Source organism: Eumetopias jubatus, unplaced genomic scaffold, assembly GCF_037043125.1.
Source record: "Eumetopias jubatus isolate StellerSeaLion01/CBP00866 unplaced genomic scaffold, mEumJub1_p1.0 scaffold_9, whole genome shotgun sequence".
NCBI lineage: Eukaryota > Metazoa > Chordata > Mammalia > Carnivora > Otariidae > Eumetopias > Eumetopias jubatus.
This window is the reverse complement of record NW_028274815.1, coordinates 32,483,278-32,505,766: the sequence shown is the minus strand read 5'-3', so window position 1 is coordinate 32,505,766 and position 22,489 is coordinate 32,483,278. Positions and strand designations below refer to the sequence as shown.

Genomic DNA, 22,489 nt, shown 5'->3' with positions numbered 1-22,489 from the left:
TATTTATTTTATTTATTTTTAAAGATTTTATTTATTTATTTGAGAGAGAGAAAGAGAGTGAGAACATGAGAGGGGGGAGGGTCAGAGGGAGAACCAGACTCCCTGCTGAGCAGGGAGCCCGATGTGGGACTCGATCCCTGGATCCTGGGATTATGACCTGAGCCGAAGGCAGACACTTAACAACTGAGCCACCCAGGCGCCCTATTTATTTATTTTTTTAAAAGATTTTATTTATTCATTTGACAGAGAGAGACAGAGCGAGAGAGGGAACACAAGCAGGGGGAGTGGGAGAGGGAGGCAGGCCTCCTGCCAAGCAGGGAGCCCAATGCGGGGCTTGATCCCAGGATCCTGGGATTATGACCTGAGCCGAAGGCAGACACTTAACAACTGAGCCACCCAGGCGCCCCTAAAGCCCACTTTTAGTAATTAATAGCACAGCGAGGCAGAAGATTCACAAGGAAATAGAAATACTGTAAAGCAATTAGACCTGATAGACATCTATAGAACACTCCACCCAGTAGTACAGAACACATATTCTTCTCAAGCATACATACAGTATTCTCCAGAATAAACCATATGCTAGGTCATAAAACATGTCTCAGCCTAAATTTAAAAGAATTAAAATCATACAAAGTACATTCTTCAAGAGTAGTATTAAGGTTAGAAATTAGTGACACAAGGAAATTTGGGAAATTCACAAATATATGGAAACTAAGCAACACTCTCTTAGTTAACTAATGACTCAGAAGAAATGACTCAGGGAAATTAGAAAGTACTTCAAGAGGAATAAAAATGAAAATACAGTACATAAAAACTTACGGTATGTAACCAAAGCAGTGCTTAGAGGGGAATTTGTAGCTGTCAGTACCTATATCGAAAAAGAAAGTTTCAAATTAATAAGCTACATTAGAAGAACCTTACATTACATAAAGAAATGTAAACCAAAAAAAAAAAAAATTAAAAAGCAAATTAAACCAAAGGGAAACAAAAGGAAAGAAATGATAAAGATTAGATGGGAGATAAATAAAATATAGACTGATAGAGAAAAATCAGTGTAACTGAAAAATTGGTTCTTTAAAAAGACCAACAAAATTGACAACTCTTTAGTTAGTCCAACCAAGAAAAAAGGAGAGAAGACTAAAATTACTAAAATCAGGGATGAAAGAGGAACATTACTGCTGATCTTACAGAAATACAAAGGATTATGAAAATACTATGACCACCTGAATGCCAACAAGTCAGATACACAGGTGAAATGGATAAATTCCTAAAAAGACACATCATCAAAACTGATTCAAGGAGAAATAGAAATTTTGAATAGACCCATAACAAATTGAAGTTAAATTAGTAATCAGAAAACTTTTCACAGAGAAAAACCCAGTAACAGATGGCTTCACTGCTAAATGCTACCATAAGAATATCAGTCCTTCTCAACTCCCTTCCACCCCTAAAAAGGGAAGGAACACTTGCCTACTCATTGGATGAGGTCAGTATTGCCCTGATATCAAACCAAACAGATTTCACAAGAAAACTATAGACCTCAACAAAATCATAGCAGACCACATCTAGCAATGTATAAAAAAGATTGTACACCATGACCAAATGGGATATATCCCAGGAATGCAAAATTGGTTTAACATGTGAAAATCAATTACTGTAATACACCATATTAATAGAATAAGAAGAAAAATCATCTCAACAATGCAGAAAAGGCAATTGACAAAATCCAAAACCCTTTCATGATTAAAAAAAAAAGAAACAGACTAGAAATAGGAACTTCCTCGACCTGATAAAGTGCATGTATAAAACACCCACACTTAATGATGAAAGACAAAGATGCCTTTCCTCTAATATCAGGGACAAGACAAGGAAGTACATTTTCACCGTATCTGTTCATCATTGTAGATCTTCCTAGGACAGTTAGGCAAGAAAAAGAGAAGGCATCGAGATTGGAAAGGAAAATGTAAAATTATCCCTATTTGCAGGTGATATGCTCTTGTATCTAGAAAATCCTAAGGAATCCACTAAAATATTATTAAAACTGATAACAGATTCAGTAAGGTTGCATGATACAAGATCAATATTCAAAAATAATTTTATTTCTATACACAAGCAATGACATTCTGAACATGAAATTATAAATTTAATTACAGTAGCATCAAATTAAGATTACATGCTTAAAAACTAAGATTAAAATACTTAGATATAAATTTAACAAAAGAAACACAAGACTTGTTCATTGGAAACTATAAAACACTGGTGAAGGAAGATCTAAATGGAAAGACATTCCATAGTTATAGATAGAAACTATAGATAGTTATAGACTGTTAAGATGGCAGTACTTCTAAAATTGATACACAGATTCAACACAATTTCTATGAAAATTCCAACTCATTTTTTGGCAGAAATTGACAAACTGACCCTAAAATTCATACGGAAATGCAAGGGACCAGAATTGTTGAAGTCATCTTAAAAAAAAGAACAAAGTTGAAGGGCTTACTTACACTGTTCCATTTTAGAAGTTATTACAAAGCTGCAGTAATCAAGACAGTGTGGTCTCAATTGGCATAAGGATGGACTTATAGATCAGTGGAATAGAATTGAGCATTCAGAATTTATTTTTTTAAAGATTTATTTATTTGAGAGAGCGAGAATGAGAGAGAGAGAGAGAGAGAGAGAGTACATGAGAGGGGGGAGGGTCAGAGGGAGAAGCAGGCTCCTCGCTGAGCAGGGAGCCTGATGGCGGGACTCGATCCTGGGATTCCGGGATCATGACCTAAGCCTAAGGCAGTCGCTTAACCAACTGAGCCACCCAGGGGCCCCTGAGCATTCAGAATTTAATCCTTGCATTTATGGTCATGATTTTTGAGAATATCTCCAAGATGAGTCAATGGGAAAAAGAAATTTTTTTTAAATAAGTGATGCTGAGAATGAAGTTGGACTCCTGCCTCACACCATACACAGAGATAAATGCAAAATGGATCAGACATCTAAGTGTAAAAGCTAAACTATGAAACTTTTAAATGAAAACATAGGAATAAATTTTTGCAACCTTGGGTTAGAAAAACTAGGTAAGTTAGATTATATCAAAATTAAGAACTTTTGTCCTAGAAAATGACTGATAATTAACAAAGTGAAAAAATAATGTACAGAATGAGAGAAAATGTTCATAAATTATATTTCTGATAAGGGACCATATCTAGAATATATAAAGAACTTTCAACTCAATTTAAAAAATTTAAAAAAGAGACAGCCCCCCCCCCAAAGAGGCAACCCAATTGAAAAACAGGCAGAGGACTTGAATAGACACTTCCTCAAAAAGGAATGCAGATGGCCAGTAGGTACATGCTCAAAAGATGCTCAGCAGCATTAGTTATTAGGAAAATACAAAACATTGAGACACCACTTCATACCCATGAGGATGGCTGTAATTAAAAAAAGACAGTAACAAGTGTTGGTAGGATCATGGAGTGATTGAAACCCTCACACATTGCTGGTGGGAATGTAAAATGGTGTAACCACTTTGGGAAATAGTTTGGTAACTCCCCAAAATTGTTAGTGAGTTACATATGACTTAGCTTTTCCACTTCTAGGTATGTACACGAGATAAATGAAAATCTGCATTTACACAGAAACCTGTACATGAATATTCAGAGCAGCATTATTCATAATGGCCAAAGAGTAGAGAAAACCTAAATATACATCAACTGTGAATGGATAAGTAAAATGTATATCCACAGTGGAATATTTGTACCAAAAAAAGGGAATGAAGTATTGATACATGTATAGTATGAATGAATGTTGAAAACTTTATGCAAAATAAAAGAAATTAGTCACAAAGGACCACAAATGGTATAATTCCATTTATATGAAATGTCCATCGGGGCAAATTTACATAGACAGAAAGTAGATTAGTGCTTTCTTAGGGTTGAGGGAGGAATAATGGGAATGGGGAGTGACTGCTAATGAGATTTGAAAGGTTTCTAAGATTGATTGCGGTGACGGTTGCACAATCCTGTAAGTATATTAAAAACCATTGAATTGTACACTTCATTTGGGTGAATTATGCCTCGTTAAAGCTGTTATAAAAAACTATTCATTGCAATATTAATACTAGAAAGTAATGTTTATGGCTATATTAATACTTAAATTTAGAAGCAGCTAAACATAGAGACTTGGACTCTTACCGATTACAGGTATGTAGCTAATTATACTAGTAGGACTGCTGGGACAGCTAATTTTTTCACGTAGCAGAAAGATGGAGAAAAGGTGGTAACTAGGAAAGGGCTGAAGTAAATGCAGGAGTAGGAAAGGTTATGATGTTTGTTTGGAATTGAGAAAGAAGTCTCCTTACAGAGTTGCTAATGATAAAATATCTTGAAAAGGGCATGGGATGAGTTGGGAGCAAAAATAGAGTGGGGAAGAAATGTAATTAACAGTGCTGTCCTTTGGAAAGCTCCAGAGGTTAAGGTAGCCTAAAGTCCATAACCAACAACCTGGAGGGAAGCAGGAGGAAGGGGGACCAAGCAGGGAGACTCACGATGGATATCAGGAGGAAGGGTTGGTGTTGGGCAGGTACCCACAGTACAGGATGTTCTTGTTTAGTTTTTATGGTCAGAACTTGTAAAGTTGTGAAATTTTGGCTAGCCTTTGTTTTTTGTTTTATTTTTAACATGCAGTTGTACTTACTGTCCTTTTTCAAAACCATCAGCTCTAAGTTGATGACCAGTTTATCTCATTTTGCATGGGATTTTGTCCACGTTTAGTACTGAAAGTGCCATGTCCCAGGAGTCTTTCAGTCCTGGACAAACAGAAGGTTGGTCACACTAGTCGTAAGATCTGCTGCTGATTTCTAATAGCTCTTTTGCTGTGTGTGTGTGTGTGTGTGTAGATGACGAGGGAGAAATACACATTAAATGTATATATCGGTAAAATTCAGTTTAGAAAAAAAATGAATTATACAACCAAAAATTAGGGAAACACCACAAAATATTTGTTGACTCTTCTGTTGTTGAGACCTTTATAGTTAGGCATTAGAGTTATCAGCAACAAGATGTGCTCCTTGTCCTAAAGGAGCTTACTGTCTAATAACAACAGTTCTTTGAGAAGACGACATCTTTTCCTCAGCAACAAGGGTGTGTGTTTTAGTAGAAAAAAATTGAAAGAACTATTGGTAAGAATGTGGTGGTCCTGAAGTCTTCACAAGACTATAATTTCTGTGAGGGCAAACTTCATTTTCTTTACCAAGAGATTCCCAGTGTTTGATAAATTGCCTGACACCTTGTAAACACTCAGTAAATATTTATTGGATAAATCAAAATAATGAGGAGTATATAGAGACTCTACAGAAGATATGTTAGAGATTTCTTAGAGATGGTTTAAACCAGGAGTCTTTTGTTTGTTTGTTTGTTTTTGCTAATAAATAGCTAACGTTTATTTGGACTTTGTGCCAGGCTCTGTACGAAGTGCTTTGTTTGTTGACTCATTTAATCATTATATTAGTGTCCTGTTTTTTATAGATAAGGAAACAGAAGCACTGAAAGTTTAAATAGCTTGCCCTAATAGTGTAGATCTTGGATTTGAACCCTGGCCATGGAGCTCCAGAGCCTGCTCTTTCCCTGCTCTCGGGAGCTGACAGTGGTATGGAAACTGTGCTGTCAAGTTCAGTTGCATGTTTACTTAACCTAGAGCTAGTAAATGAAAACCTTTGTGGTGGAACCACCACGTAACAAGCTAAGTGATTTCTATGCACATTAAATGAGTAAATGAACTTCACTTGGGTAAGATATAAATGTTTCTTCAAAACCTGTATATCTGCCTGAAATGGACATCTTTTGTGGAGAAATTAATGCATAACAAACAAACAAACCAAAAGATAAACCAACAAATAAACCCCTCTTTCTAAAGGTCGTCAAGTAAAGAGTTTAATTAGCAAGTTGTTCTTCACACTCAAATAAAATGGAGACGGGAATCTCAGGTAACTAATGGAGAAAGTAAAAATTTGTCTGCTGGAGTAATAGACACAGATAAAGCCTTAATATTTTTCCCAAGAATGGTGTAGTTGGAAGGTGTTGTAATAAACCCTATCTTTGAGTGACTGTGGCTAGCTAATATCCTGAGAAACTATTCTTGAAAATCATAGACCAGCAGAAACATGGCTATGTGTAATTATATCAAGAGTAAAACATCCCATTCTTGTCTGGAGAATCTTAAGTCATTTTTATATAGAGAAGCAATCTTGATTTACAGCTGAGATGCGCAGCTTCAGGTAAGGGGTTTCTGGATACAACACCAGCATATATCTTAACTTGGTAGTTGCTAAGGAAAGAGGACGTTGGGTTCACTTTGCAGTCTAGTCCTGAAGTAGACCCCTTTACATACAGCTCTGCTTTGCTCTAAGCCTGTCACAGCACTACTGCATGTAAATTTCACCTAAACTCCATTCCTCCCCAAATTTTACAGTAACTGTTATCTTTTCCTTTGTTTTGTGAGATGGCTCAATATTCCTCTGGTGTGCATTCTTCTTCATTGCAGTGCATCTTTAAATCTGAATATCAGACTACAGGTTTGTTCCTATGGTCCTTAAGCTGGTTGGGCTAGTACACTGCCAACTCTTGGAGTCTTATTTTAAAAGAAAACTAAAAATGAATCAGGATGAGGGCTCATGGCAGAGCTTGCTATCCAGTTCTTAGAAAGAGTTACAACTGTCTGCATTGTGTTGTGGGTCTCTTGCATGTCTTTTTCTTCTTTGTGTGTTTTAAAGTCAATTTTAGAAGCCATAAGGAACTTTTTAGGTCTTCTTTCTCATTGGTTGTCAGATGTTTCACAACTTTGAAAACTTTTGTCATAGAAAAGATGTGACAGGGAAGTACTATTTGAACGGTCTCTTAAGCCTAACTCTCACATTTCCTGCTGTGAAAAAGGAGGCACCGCATTTATAATTTGCCCAAACTCACACGTCTTATTTGTGGATCTGACTCCTCTGATTCTTGGCCCATTGTTTAGTTTTTCACACTAAAAAACAGGATTTAATTACAGTTCTAATTACTCGTATGTGGTATTGCTTGTGACACTAGTTTTTAAAGTAGAATGTAAATGCAGATAACACTGATTTAATTAGGTAGCAACTCTTCTAAATGGGGAAACTCATTCCTTTTCCAACACAATGAAAAGTAGAGAGATTGATGAGCAGGGAAATTCATAGTAAGAAGAATAGGGTATTCTGTTTTGTTTCCATGAGAGCAACATTTAGTAAATTGTAGAGTAAAATTTTGAAAGTGTGAACGGCACTGGGAAGACCCTCACTTCCACTAGTTTTTCATGGCTCTCTGAAGTTGCATCTTAGAAATTTTCTTTCCTGTCTCCTTTTGACATGAGTTTTTCTTTCCCAAGAGGTAGGAGAGGTGCTTTCTCCCCTTTATTTTCATCATAGAGTGGAAGACACCAGGGGAATGATTGATCTGGCTCCTTTCCCGCCTCCCTGGAGCGCTGTAGACTAGGTCTCTTACCGCCATTTGTTTGCTCAGTGCCTGGCTCTGTTTATGGCCATCATGAAGAGAATCATTGTTACATCATTTATGATAATTACTTCTCAAAGATTAATCATGGATTGCTTAGCCATTCTTGAATATATTCAAGGCACATTGTGGGCTTGAGGCTGACTATACTGGACAGCTTAGGTATTTACACATTGAAGGTTATGCTCAAAAAGAAAAAAAGGACGTTTTATTTACTATATCTGCCATTTCCTCCTCATTTCCAATCCTGTGTGTCTGTTCAGTGGGTTTAACTGCATGAATCTTTATTTAACATTCAGTTTAGTTAGAATAGAAGATACAAAGACAGGGTTCCTGTCTTCAAGGAGCTTGTTACCCAATGTGAAAATTAACTAGAGTGTTTATGTAGCAGCTAAACTACAGGGAGTCACTCGTTGAGCCAAGAGTGTGTGTATATGAATTCTGGGGCAGTAAGGAATGGGGGTAGCTGTGACTAGAAAAACTTAATCCATTCCCAGGTCAATAAATATCAGGCTTTGACTGTTTACTCTGTGAAATGCTCTACATAGGGAGTATCTAGGCAAGATGCTCTGTGAGAGGACACTAATAGGACCGAGTAGCTCATTATCCTGATTCATTTGGTGGGTTCCATAGAGGTTGTGAGGTTCATTTCACTTGGTATAATTAGAAAAGGAACAGTTCAGCTGAGCCTCCAAGGCTGGCTAGGATTTTGCTAGCTACAGGAGAATGAATGGAGGGTATTTCATATGAGGATGGTGTGAAAGCAAAGGTGGTGTTGGCATACTAGACCTGTTTGGGAAATAAGACTAGAGGGATATGCTCTGTTTGGGTATAGTGGGAAATAAGATGTGAAAAGCAGATTGATGATAGTTTATGGAGAATTCTAAGTAGTAGCCCGAAGATTTAGACTTTACCCTGTGGACTGGGGATTTTTTTTTTTTTTTTTTACATGTTAGTAGTACAGTCAGTATACAAATTGAGAAGAGAGACCCTGGGGGTACCTATTGCGCTTACGGCATCCACGGTTGAGGGCATGGAAGGCAGGGCTGACTGCATGAGATTTTAGGGGGAAGAACAGGACTGAAACATGGCTGGTAGGTTATGGGGAAAGGAGAGGAACAGTGTACATCTAAATTGAGGTTATGGGGAGAATAGTTTTGCTGTACTGTTTTGATTTTAGGGACTGATATTTTCTTTTATTCAGCTGTGGTTCATGCCTAAATAGCCTCAGGACCAGGAGCCACTAGAAAATTGTATTTTTAAATCAAGCCTTGTGAGAGGAAACCAGACCGTCAGAGAGCTTGAAGCATCTCGAAGGTTTAGAACTATCCCTAACAATAGGATTGAGTTTCTTGTTGGTAAGCATGATAAAGGTAGAGAAGTTATTGCCCATTATATTCTTTAGTTTTAGTTTAAACACTATACCATGATTTATGTTTCCTTTTTCTGTTCTTACTCCAGAATGTTTTTCGAGCCTACTACAGACCTACTTTACATAAAGAAACTCTAGGTATGCTGCTATAATTTTTAATAAAATAGGAGGGATATAATCCAGAGGACTGGTACTGAGAATTCACTTCTGAGTTATGGGTACCTGCTTTATTTTGAACCTTCCATCAGAGCGACATTGATAAACCAGGCTCTCAAAAGAAGAGCTGGATCCAGGTAAGAGAAAAAGAGACCTAGCAGGTTAGTCAGGAAATTTCAGATTAAGCCACTCTAACCTCACTGCCTGGAGACCGTCTGCTCATATTGGGGAATGTTTTCTCAAATATTTTTTTAAAATGAAAAGGGGGTAGAATTTGGTTCTTTGGGTGTGAAAAAAAAATATCTTACTCTTTTTATGTATTTGGCACAGATACACACACACACCCACATCCACAGTATCTGTGGCATTACAATTTTATTGGGAGAGGCCATTAGGAAAACAGGATTGAAAAACACTGTTAGGATTTGTTTTGTTTGGTTTTGTTTTTTTTAAAGAGTAGAAATCTTGTTTTCTTGAAACCAAAAACTAAACCTAATCATCTGTTGGAAACTCTTGGTACGTGGATCAGGATATTTTGATCTTTTACTGTTTAGTTTCAGCAAGGAAATTTCTTTTTGATCCTGTTGAACCCAAGGTCAAAGTTGATTTGTAACAGTTTATGCAAATCTGAATGATACCTTAAGCATTGTTAATCATGAACACTTAGGAAAAGATGGCCAAACAAATAGACTGTAAGGTATTTTCATTAGACGTTATAGTTAAAGAGTCATTTTCTTATGTGCAACCCTTAAGAATACTAATACTGCTATCATAATTAATTTCATTTATATTGGAATATTGAGAAGTCCATAGGATTATTAAATACTTCCTTTATATTTCTGAGTGGTACTAATTGTGATTTGAGTATTCCTCCCAAAACTAAACATTGGTTACCTAGTTCTATGGTTTTACAAAAAACTTTTATAATTTTATATTGTAATTACTTAAAGTCAGTTCTCATCTTTTTAAAATCAGCTGTTGGGTTTCATGGTCCTCTGGTAGTTTAAGATAGTAATTGGATTTTGGTACTTCTTGGTACTCTGGTAGTTTGAGACAGTGGTTGACAGCTTGTATAAGAGAATAACAGCTCTGGGAAGTGAGCCATGGATTACTGAAATACTGTTAATTCCATTTATTGTTTCTATAATATGAAATGCAGTTTTATAAATTATGTATTTTTAAAGATAGCAGATACCAAAGGTAAATTAAAATTAGCTATGAAATACTTTTACATATAGCATAGATGGACATTCCTACTTCTCTGTGCTTAAAATAGAATGGAAGCAGGAAGGTTTGTGAATGAAGTACCTGTAAGATGGGCATGGGAAATCTTCTTTGTTTCCCATAGTCTAAGCTTAAATTTTTCTCTCTGGCCATAGGACATTGTGTGTGCACATGTGTGCATACATGTGTGTGGTAAACATATTTACCCTTCTTAACAAATTTTTAAGTGTTTAGTACAGTATTGTTAACTATAAACACAGTGTTGTACGGCAGATCTTTAGAACTTTTTCATCTAGCATGATTAAAACTCTATACCTATTGAATAATAATTCCTCATTTCTCTCCCAGCTCCTGGCAACCACCATTCTACTTTCTGTTTCTGTGATTGTTGACTACTTTCGATACTTCACATAAGTGCAATCTTGCCGTAATCATCCTGAGACTGCTTATTTCACTTAGCATAACATCCTCAGGGGGCACCCATGTTTTTGCACATGACATGATTTTCTTCTCTTTAATGGTTGAACAATATTCCACTGTATATATCACCACATTTTCTTTGTCTGTTTGTTCATCAGTGGACTTTTAGGTTGTTTCTACCTCTTGGCTATTGTGAATAATGCTGAAGTGAACACGGGAGTGCAAATACCTCTCGGAGATCCTATTTCAGTTCCTTTGGGCAAATATTCAGAAGTTGTATTGCTAGATCATATGGTAGCTCTATTTTTTTGTTGTTGTTTTTTTGAAGAACCTCTACTCCATTTTCCATAGCAGCTGTTTCATTTTACATTCCTAGCAGCAGTTTACAAGTATTCAAATTTCTCTACACTCTCACCAACATTTTTTTTCATTTCTTTTCTCCCCTCCCTTCCTCCCTCTACCTGCCTACCTTCCTTCCTTCCTTTCGCTATCCTACAAGTGTTAGTTGATACCACATTTTGGTTTTGATTTGCATTTACCTGATGATTAGTGATGCTGAACATTTTTCATGTATCTGGGCTATTTGTATGTATTCTTTGGAGAAATGTCTATTCAAGTCCTTTGCCCATTTTTTAATCAGGGTGTTTTGAGATGTTTTGCTTTTGAGAAGTAGGCATTCCTTATATATTATGGATATTAGCCCCTTATCAGATACATGGTTTACAGATATTTTCTCCCATTTTGTAGGTTGCCTTTTCACTCTGTTGATTGTTTTCCTGGTTCTGCCAGTAGCCTTTTAGTTTGATGTAGTCCCACTTGTCTATTTTTGCCTTTGTTACTTGTTCTTTTTGTGTCATATCCAAGAAATCATTGCCAAGACCAATGTTATGTTTTCCCCCAGTGTTTTCTTTTAGAAGTTTTACAGTTTCAGGTTTTGAGTTTGTCTTTAATCCATTTTGAGTTGATTTTTGTGTATGATGTAAGATAAGGGTCCAATTTCATTTTTCAGCATGTGGATATCCAGTTTTTCCAGCACCATTTTTTGGAAAGACTGTTCTATCCCTATTCTGTAGTCTTGGTGCCCTTGTTCAAAATCAATTGACCATATATGTGTGGGTTTATTTCTGGGCTCTCTCTTCTGTTCCATTGGTCTGTATGTTTGTGTTTATGCCAGTACCATTCTGTTGTAAGTACTGTAACTTGGTAGTATGTTTTGAAATCAAGAAATGTGAGGTCTCCAGCTTGGTTCTTTTTTTCAAGATTGTTTTGGATATTCAGGATCCTTTGTGGTTTCATATGATTTTAGGGTTGTTTTTTCTATTTCTGCAAAAAATGCCACTGGGATTTCTGTAAGGATTGCCTTGAATCTATAGATTACCTTGGGTAGTAAGGACACTTTAACAATATAAAGCCTTCCAGCCTATGAATATGGGATATTTTTCTATTTATCTCTTCTTTAATTTCTTTTAGCAATATTTGGTAGTTGTTAGTGTACAAGTCTTCCACTTCCTTGGTTAAGTTTATTTCTAAGTATTTATTATTTTTGATGAGATTATAATTGAGATTTTCCATAATTTCCTTTTTGGATTATTCATTGCTCAAGTATGTAAACACAACTGATTTTTGTATGTTGTTTTTATATCCCGCAACTTTGCTGAATTCTTTTTTTTAGTGCTTACAGTTGTCCTATGGAATCTTTAGTTTTGTTTGTTTTTTTTTTTTTACTTATAAGATTATGTCAACTGCAAACATAATTTTACTTATTCCTTTCCACTTTGGATGCTTTTTATTTCTTTTCCTTATCTCTGTGGCAGAGGACACTTAGTGTGATCCAGGGTAGATAAAGAATCAAAATAGCTGAGAATTCTTCTGGGTATATCAATTCTTAAATGAGAGCTACTTATTTTAAAGTAATGCCAATTACAAAATGGTTCTCCCATGTTTATTTTTTCTGATGAATATAATTTTAATTTTTTAATGTTCAGAAAAAGATTCAGTTGGTATTAGATTGGTATTACATTAATTCAGGGATTAATTCATGAGATAGTTGCAATCTTTACCATAGTAAATTCTTCTGTTCAAAAGTGAAGTGTCAGGGCGCTGAGGTGACTCAGTCGGTTAAGCGTCTGACTCTTGATTTCAGCTCAGATCATGATCTCAAGGTCATGAGATTGAGCCCTGCACTTGAGATTCTCTCCCTCTCACTACCCCCTTCACGTGCACACATGGTATCTCTCTTCAAAAAAAAAAAAGTGAAGTGTCTTTCCATTTTTTTATCTTTTATCTCCCAAAATACTTTATGGCCTACAAGTTTTAAAGCTTATCCTTATAATTTAATTTGATATATTCTAATTTGTTAAGGATTTAAAAAATACTGTTTCTGGTTGTTTTTTCAGTTGATTTTGGTTTGCTTGTTTTCCAGGAACATAATCATATATACTACAAATAATAAGAATTTTGTATTTTACTATTTATCCACCTTATTTTTTTCCCTTCATGTGGATTTCAGCTGCTTAGAACTTACAGAATAATTCATTGACTCATTAATATTCAATGTCCCTATCGTGTGGGAGGAGACACAGTGAATAAGTAGACATACAGTATATTAGTTATAGTAAATGCTATAGAGAAAAACAGAGCAGTAATGGTGTTTGTGGAGTTGTGATTGTGGGTTGCTATTTTACATAGGGATATTAGAGAAGGTCTCACCTTGAAGGCAACAGTTGAGTAGAGTGCTGAAAAAAGTGAGGAAGCAAGCCATCTGGCAGGAAAAGAGCACTTTAGGTAGTCTGAATAGAAAGTATAAAGGCTGAGAGGCAGGAGCTTGTTTATGGTATTCAAGGAAAAGCAAGGAGGACTGTGTGGCTGAAGTAGAGTGAAGAGGGAGAATAGTAGGAGAAATAATGTAAAATTACAAAGTCCTACTGGGTGGTGATAACAGCAGATAATAGTAATGAACATGTGTGAAGCCTTGTTCTAAGTATTTAAGTATTCTTTCATCTAATCCTTACAAATAACCTTAAGAGGGGGAGGCACTATTACCTCCTTTTTATGAGGAACCTGAATTCAGAAAAAGAGAGAATATGAATGAATTTGCCCAAGATCATACAACTAGAAATTTGTGAAATCAGGTTTCATAGATCAATATTTTGATTCCAAAGTACATATTCTTTATCATGACACTGTGTTAGATATGGTGAATTGCTAGATATGGTAAGTCCAGTAGCCAAGTATAGATTTGATGTTCTAGAAATAAGGGAATTACTTAAGGTTTGACTTTAAGCTATTACAGTTAGTATATACAAATTTTAATTCCCCCCCCAAGTTTCTTAAAGTCAAGGAAAGTCTTGTTCATTTCTGAAACTCTACCTCCAGTCTCAAGCACATTCTTTTTATATCACATTTGCTGCTCAGTGTATTGTGGTTGTTGAATATATTCTCAAGAGAGACTGAGAGACTATACAAAGAGTAGCTATTCACCTTTATCCAAGTTAAAGCATTAGATATTTTCACAAATAACATATATACACAAACGTACACTCTTCACTCTTCACAGAGTTATAAGCTGGAAGGTATAACAAGTTGAGAAAACTTGCTTTTAAAATCTTAAGAAATGATAATTAAAAGCATTTTTAATTCTAACTTGCTCTGTTGTCAGTTGCTGTGCTAAATTACTGTTGATAATGCAAAGAATTATTTCATTATAATGACATTTGTCAAACCATGTCAGCTTATTAGGGTTATGAAGATGTTAAACATTTAGAAGAGAGACATAAAGATGACAAAAGGAAAATAAGAAAGCAAAGAAACAAAATAGGAAATAGGAAACAAAGTAAGAAAACAAAGGGCATTTGAGGATGACCTGTAAATTTGTGTTTACTTCACAGGGGACAGAAAGGAAATAGGATACACAGTTTACAAATAGACTAAGACTTGGTTCCCTGAATACTGGTCTGTTGGTTCACCACTCAACAGAGATAATCCTTAAATTTTCCTGGTGTGGTTTTCAAATAACCTCTACTTCTTTAGTGTGAAGAGAGACGTGTCAGCTGCCTTCATATGATGACTTGAAATTAGATGCATAAGCTGTTACGCAGAACGAAATGACAGCTCTGCCTCCCACCATTAGTTCTGTTTTGACAGCTTCACCATATTCATCCAAAGAACAGTACTTGTATAATTATTTTATTAAATTTTTAGTTACAATTTTATAAAATAAGTGGATAGTTTATTAATTCAAATGCTTATGTTAATGTAAGAAGAGTAGGCTTTATAAATGTCCCCAGTTTACACCAGTGAAAATAATTAGGCATACCAAAATGGCAGTCAGTTACATATGCATTCGACTTATGTATTATTTTGTTGAAGAAAAAGTCAAGAATTTTGTGAAATGTTGGAAATACAGTGATTGTCAGTTTGTATCTAAAAGGCAAGGAGGTATTAGGGATTCTGTGTTTTATCATAGTTTTCAGGGAAAGACCCACCTCCATGACATTCAAGTCTCCTCTTTTGTTCTCACACATAGGACTAAATATAGCTGTTTACAGGAAAGCATTATATACAAAATAGAGAGAATGCCTATAATCTGGTTCTATTCTCTGTTAAATAGAGGAACTAATCTCTTGTTTGTTAATCCACGAAAACATTTGTGAAGCACGTTTTACAGTTCGGACCTTTTTTACAAATGGATGGTAATTATTATATCAGCATAGGATAATGTTTACTGTAATAACTAAACTAGAACATATGAGTGGCTTAACATAATCAAGTTTTATTTCAAGTTTATGTAATAGTGCAGTGCAGATGCTCAATTTGTTGGATGACTTTCTTCCTTTTAGTGACTCAGGGACCCGGACTTCTTGCATTTCCTGGGGCCTCACAGTGTCATGTAGTTTGCTGATAGGGAAATAAATAGTGGGACAAGGACACGTTACTTTTGTTCACTTTGCATTGGCAAGAACTAGTCTCTCGGACACATTAGTGTTCACCCTGAGGGAAGTGTTGTCTTTGACTAGATGATTGCCTCCCACCAGTAACTTCTACACAGTGGAAGGGAGAACACAGATTGTGAATGGCTAGCCAGCTCTGTCACAATAATAATGTTGACAGTAACAGTGTATTAGTTTCCTTTGGCTACTGTAACAGATTATCACCAACTTGGTGGCTTGAAAAGCACAAATTTATTCTCTTAGAGTTCTGGAATTCTGAAATCCAAAGTGAGTTTCACTGGGTCAGTATCCAAGTGTCTACAGGGCTGCATTCTCTCTGGAGACTATAAGGGGGAATGTGTTTCCTTACATTTTCCAGCTTCTAGAGCTCCATTGCCTGCACTCCTTAATTCTTGGCTTCTTCCTCCATCTTCAAAGCATAGCATCTTGCTTCTTATCTTAAATTCAAGTCTCCCTCTGATTCTCTCTTACAAGGGCACTTGTGATTACATTTAGATAATTCAGGATAATTTCCCCATCTCAAATCCTTAATTTCATCACATTTGCAAAAACCTTCTTTCCATTTATAAGGTAATCTCACAGGTTTTAGGGATTAGGACCTTTCTACCTTTGGGGCCATTATTCAGCCTGCTGCAAATAGTTAACATTTGTTGAACACTTAATATGTGTTATGTTTATTCTGAGAACTTCTCAAGTTTTTGTATTTTTCTGCCTGTTTACTTGGTTTATTCATGATCTGCTCTGCTCGTAGGCTTGCCTGTTTTTCTCAATTAGGGTTTCTTCCTTCCTTCCCTCCATCCCTTATTCCTTCCTTCCTGCCTCCCTGCCTGCCTGCCTGCCTGCCTTTTTGTGGAAGATGTATTCTTCACTTTAATGTCTAAAAATTTTATCAAAAAATCCTAGACTCTCAGAGTTGGAAAGAATTTTTAGAGATTATCTATCCTAACCATCCTGGTCTACTAGTATCCAATTAAGTGTGCTAGGATTTGGGGTAGGAGTACCTGTTTTTTCTTTGGAGTATATTTCTCTGGAGCTTTGAAGAAAGTACTTTAAATCTATTAGACTCTTTTGGATTATTGCTGTATAGAGACTCTTCTTTTTTCCTGCCCAAATCTGGCTTTTTCAGTTACCTTTAAAAATTGAATTGTGGCTTTTTTTCTTTGAAATCTTTTTCCCCACAAAAATGTTGCATATAACTTGGCCATTCTCATAATCACTAGAAAGTGACTTCATAGGAAAAAGGAGGCACTTTGGATTAACACCATTTTCTGGGAAAGATGTAGTTGAAGACTTAAAACCATTCACAGGTTTTTGTAAAACAAAGGAGTATCAAATAAGCAATTGTGTAAAATATTGCAATAACTGGTTGAAATTAAACCAAAAACAGACATTCTTGATTTAGAGTCAACATGTAGAGGAATTATGTCATATCATAGATTCATTCAGGCAACAGTTTTATGGATCACATATTAGTTGCTAGGGATACATGGATGATTAAGGCAAAATCCTGTCCTAGAGGATATAATATTCTAGTGAGAACGTAGACATTCAGGCGTTGATGCAGTGTCATAAGGGCTATGATATGTACAAAGATCACAGTAGAAGATGCGATGCTTACAGTTGTGAGTAACAGAAACCACAACTCAAGGTAGTTTAAACAATTCAGGGAACTTATTGATCATGTGCAGGTATATCTGAAGCTTACAGAGGCAGATGAGGCTTGCTACAGAGGCTCAAGGAAGCCTTCCTCCTTCCCCTGTTTTCCTGTTTCTCCTCAGTGATTTCTACAGATCAACTTTATTCTAAAATGGGCTCCCTTTGAAGATGTGCAGTGACTACCCCCAGAAAGAGAGCTGCTATCCTCTAACCATCAGACTAAAGTCCTAGGGTTCATTCTGACTAGATCAACTTTGATCTCATGTAATCCTCATTTCCCCTGGTTTGGGGAAAGTACAGTGGAGAAGGAGGTGAAAAAGCAAAATTTAGAACTTTCCAAGTATTTAGTATATCCCTGAAAATTGGTATTAGTCTTATTTGGTTTTATTATTTCTAATTAGATTTTTAAAATTTATTTCTAATTGGATTTTTCTTAATATAATGAAAATCAGGGATTCTTAATGGTTTGATAACTCAGAAGAGGATCCTAATTCAGTGATTTTCTTCCGAAATTTTGGAAGCATAAAAATTTCCTGTTTTTCCTTTGGAAATCTTTGACTCACTTCATTGCAGAAATTAAGAACCTGACATACTCTTTTCTCTGTTACTTCTTCCCTTGTAATTGGGGCGGTAGGGTAGGTTTTGACACTGGGTTCAAGTGGTTCATGGCTAGGCTACTTTAAGTCTCAGTTACATTTATAGTAGAAAAATGCCAAGGCAAGAAATGTCAGGGCTTGATGACATAATGACCTGATACGATTTGAGCTGTAACTTGGGAAACCTGTTTCTTACTTTGCCACCAATAAAAAACTGAATTAGTAACGCACAACTACTTTCATTTGAATATAAGTACTTCCATTTGTTCTTTCTGCACAGTCTCTGGTTCACCACATTTGCATTCACTGCAGTTCTGTTTCTATCACAAGTATTCTTTCAGGAGCCAGAGCGTGTGACACTGCTATAGGATTGCCAGATCTTACTTTGAAGAATTTGGGCAAGAAGGGAGTAGGAGGAGAGAGCTTATTTACTAATAGTCCGATGGTAAATTGAATCCCATTCTGCATCCCAGTACAGCTGGTGAACAAGGCCCGTGAATCCAGGAGAAGCCTGTGTATGTGGGCCATCTGGTAATCCAGTACTGCTGGGGTGTAGGCCTCTCCACTCTGGAGCCTGTGGAGGTGTATTTGACACTCCTGGTGGATAAGCGTTCCTGCCCTAACTTAAAAAAGAATTACTTCCTCGTGCTTAAATTGTATTAAGTGTTACTTGTTAATAAAGGAACAAAGCCATGTATGTTTTCTAGTGAATTATATGATGATTATGTCCAAGGCATAATATTAATAATAGCATATGCTTACATAGCCCTTATTCTGTACCAGGCACCGTTCTAAGCATTTTACATATATTAGCCCGTTTAACTTTTCCAGCAGCCCTATGAGACAAGTTATTATTTTTATCCCCATCTTGCAGAGGAAGAAATTGGCACAGAAAGGCCAAGTAAGTTGCTCAAGCTCACACAACTTAGTAAGGGACAGAGTTAGTATTTGAATCTAGATAGTCTGGGACCAGAGTTCACGCTTTTAATCACTGTACTTTCTGTCAAGACTGAGACTGTAATTAAATATAACATCAGTAACATTATTATGTTTTGGAACAAGTTGACATTTTGAAACTTACTACTAACTATTCAATATGCTTGTTTTTTATTCTAGGAGAAGATTTTGCAGTTGTACAGCAAGAAATTATTATGATGAAAGACTGTAAACACCCAAATATTGTTGCTTATTTTGGAAGCTATCTCAGGTACATTGTTTGTTTCCCATCACCTGATACACAACAAAATGAGCTCTAATCGCATGTCTTGTAATTTTCTTCATGGTTTGAAGATACAGGATATTTTCATGTGAATGAAATTTTTATTTCTGACCTGTTTATGTTAATTTTGTGACCAGTATTATAGTTTGTGATTTGTCTCTTGTCCTCTTGGGAATTCTGGATGTGGTTTCATTGAGGAGGCTGGTGAGTAAAAGTTGACTTTTTATGGTTAGTCTTCCTATGGTAGACTAGAGATCTAAACATGCCATTCTGTTGCCCCTTATTTCTGGACTTAGGAAGTGGTGGATTTAGAAAGTCAGGAGCACTTCTAACTGCTAGGGTTTTAGTAGAGACTTTTTCCTTCTTTTGTGCTTCTAACCTCAGGGTACTGCATCATCCCTTCCCTTCATTTTGTCCAAAGGACAAGGAACTGTAATTATTTCACTGACTTCTTTCCCAGGTCTTAAAGTAAATTTAGACCGTGAATTTGAGGCCTCTTTGGTTTGGCAGGACTGTGCTGGGTTCCCCAGCTCATGGTCCATAGGGGATGACCTCGAGGTCAAATCCTGTTTTTCCGTTCGCTTCTGTGTGCAGTTATGAGCTAAATGCTGTTACCTAGTTGTTTTTAAGGTTCCTCCCAAAAGGAGGATTGGAGAATGCTTTCTTTTTTTAATTTTTACTTATTCATTTGAGAGAGAGAGAGAGAATGATAGAGCACGAGAGGGGAGAGGGCCAGAGGGAGAAGCAGACTGCCCACTGAGCAGGGAGCCTGATATGGGACTTGACCCCGGGACTCCGGGATCATGATCTGAGCTGAAGGCAGTCGCTTAACCAACTGAGCCACCCAGGCGCCCCAACTATTTTCTTATGTATTAAAAAAACTCTTAAAATTTTATTCTGATATACTGTAAGAGATATAAGGAAGTAGCTTATTGCAGCTTCCATTGTCCTATGATCCAGGTACAAAAAAAACCCAAAAAAACACTTCTCCCTTCTGACGTAGGCACAGCATATGGAAGAGACAGGGCAATTCTGCCCTCTTTCCTTTCCAGCTTGCGAAAAGCCAACCAGACCAGCTCTTCTTGATTCTAACCACTCTTGAACAGTTTTGATTGCCCCACCTTCATTAAGTTTGAAGAGTGGGTTTAATGGAGATTTCAGTTAACATAGGGACAGGTACTACTCCCAGGTCAATGACTGTTAATACATTTTGAATGGGTTCTGTAACAGCCAATTTAAAACCACTTTAAAGGTGAGTGGTTCAAATAGTAACGTACACAGTTTCTGCATCAATTTTTATTTTATGGACAGATCCAGCACAGGCAATTACTATATCAGGTCAAAGAAACAGTCTCTCTCTTTTTTTTTATTTATAAAGATTTTACGTATTTGAGAGAGAGAGTGAATGGGAGAGACAGGGAGAGAGAATTTGAAGCAGGCTTTGTTGAGCAGATCCTAACACGGGACTTGATCCCCTGACCGCGAGATCATGACCTGAGCCTAAACCAAAAGTTGGGTGCTCAACAGACTGAGTCACCCACCGAGGCACCCCAAAAGCAGTCTTTTAAAATAGTTAAGTTTGTGACAGAAATAATCGATTGTGCCAATATGTTAAAATCATCACTTCAAAACAATTTTGCTGTTATTGGTCCTAACAAAATGACCTACTTATACTCAATTGAGAAGCATCACAAAATGTTTTTCTCCCCCAAGGGCAAACAGGTCTTTGATCTAAGAGTATTTTTCAAGCATGGTCTGAGTCTTCTGGAACTATGGGACCATTCGAAGCTTAATCTGTTATTCTGGGATAGCCCCATCCATTTATATGGCAACCTTGGTCTTTTTGCCTTTGAGACAGTAGCATATTCGATAGTTAAGAGCTTTTGAGTACTGGAGTCAGATTGTTTAGGTTGGTTGAGTCATGACTCCATCATTTATTATTTGAATAACTTATAGCTAATTTGCTAAGTAATTTCTTAACCACTCTGACCCTCCATTTCCTCATCCATAAAATGGGAATAATAATAGACACATGACATGATAACTATGAGGATAATGGGTAAATACATGTAAAGTGTTAAGAACAGTGGTTAAAATATAATACTCCATAAATACTAACCCCTATTACTACTACTTTTGCTACTATTACTGTTACTGCCTCTTAACTGTTTTTAAGTGTTATCATGTTGGTGTCTCATTTGATGTTTTCAAGAACACTGTTACTAATATTACTCTGGTAGATACTATTTCCATTTTATAAATAAGATGCTTGAGAGAGTTTAATACCAAGTATTTAGTTTACACTCTAATTTCTAGTTATTGACAGAGTAGAGTTCTAGTTCTTTCTGTAATAGTGTGCTTATGGATCACATGACTTTTGACTTAGTCTTTCTCTTCCTTGCCAGAGAGCTGGAAATAAACTGCCAATTCCCCCCACCCCCCCAAAAAAAACCCTAACACTAAACTAAAACTGGACATTTGACTGTCTGGGTTACTTAGGGACGAGTCCTCCTACACAGGTTAGGCAGCAAAAAATTTGTTCTTGTTACCCATCAAAATGTGAATTCCTCTTGAGTTTGTATCCATTTTTATTGATAAATCTTGGTTTTGGCTTGGGGCAAAATAGTGCAACTCTTTAGTGACACACCCATTAACTTTTACTTCTAGACATGCTACGAGAGAGCCAGTTAGGTTATGCTTAACAAAAATTGTATTTACTTTTAGATTTCAGGAAATCTATATTCTGACTATATTCTGAATATCCTTTTTAAAGTAAACTTTTTATTGGAGCATAATGTACATACAGAAGGTGCACAAATTCGTGTTTTGTGTATAGCTAGATGAATTTTTTAAAGGGTACTTTTAATTCAAATAGAAGAATATGCAGAGCAAAATTGCCCAGAAACCAAAGTAAAAGAGACAAAATTAGAGTCATTTTTTTCAATAGAGCTATCTGTGTTAGTTTGGAATTGTATGATCTAACATAAGAAATGCTGGTTTAAATAGATGATTTTATTCTGTAACTGGCATAGCTGATGAAAATGATAGGAAAGCAAACAATAGTATAACACAGAGCAGCAATTAATCCTCTTTCTCTAGTTCTTTTTTTTCTATAGTGATTCTTCGCTTCTTTCCTAATTAAAGTCCAGACTCAGCCAAATTTAGAGTGTGGAATACTAATGATTAGACTTGCAAGGTACTAGAGCTGGAAGGAATTAAGGGGTCTTGTCACTAGGCCCACTCTTTTTACTGATGAGAAAATGGGGTGCTGGGTCAATGACTTCTTTAAAAGTCATCCAAAAATGGATGGATCTAAACCAGGCTCTGGTTTTAAACCAGGATTTAAACCAGGCTCTGCAGATCCCTGGCTGGCTGTCTTT

General features: G+C 36.3%; 1 protein-coding gene across 1 annotated transcript in view; it reads left to right on the top strand.

Moving 5' to 3' along the window:
* Positions 1-22,489, top strand: part of MAP4K3 (mitogen-activated protein kinase kinase kinase kinase 3) — a 184,945-nt gene that overhangs the window by 77,547 nt on the left and 84,909 nt on the right. The window contains exon 3 of the mRNA XM_028117156.2: positions 19,007-19,097. Coding sequence (XP_027972957.1) covers positions 19,007-19,097 — 91 coding nt within the window. The remainder of the gene's footprint in view (positions 1-19,006; positions 19,098-22,489) is intronic.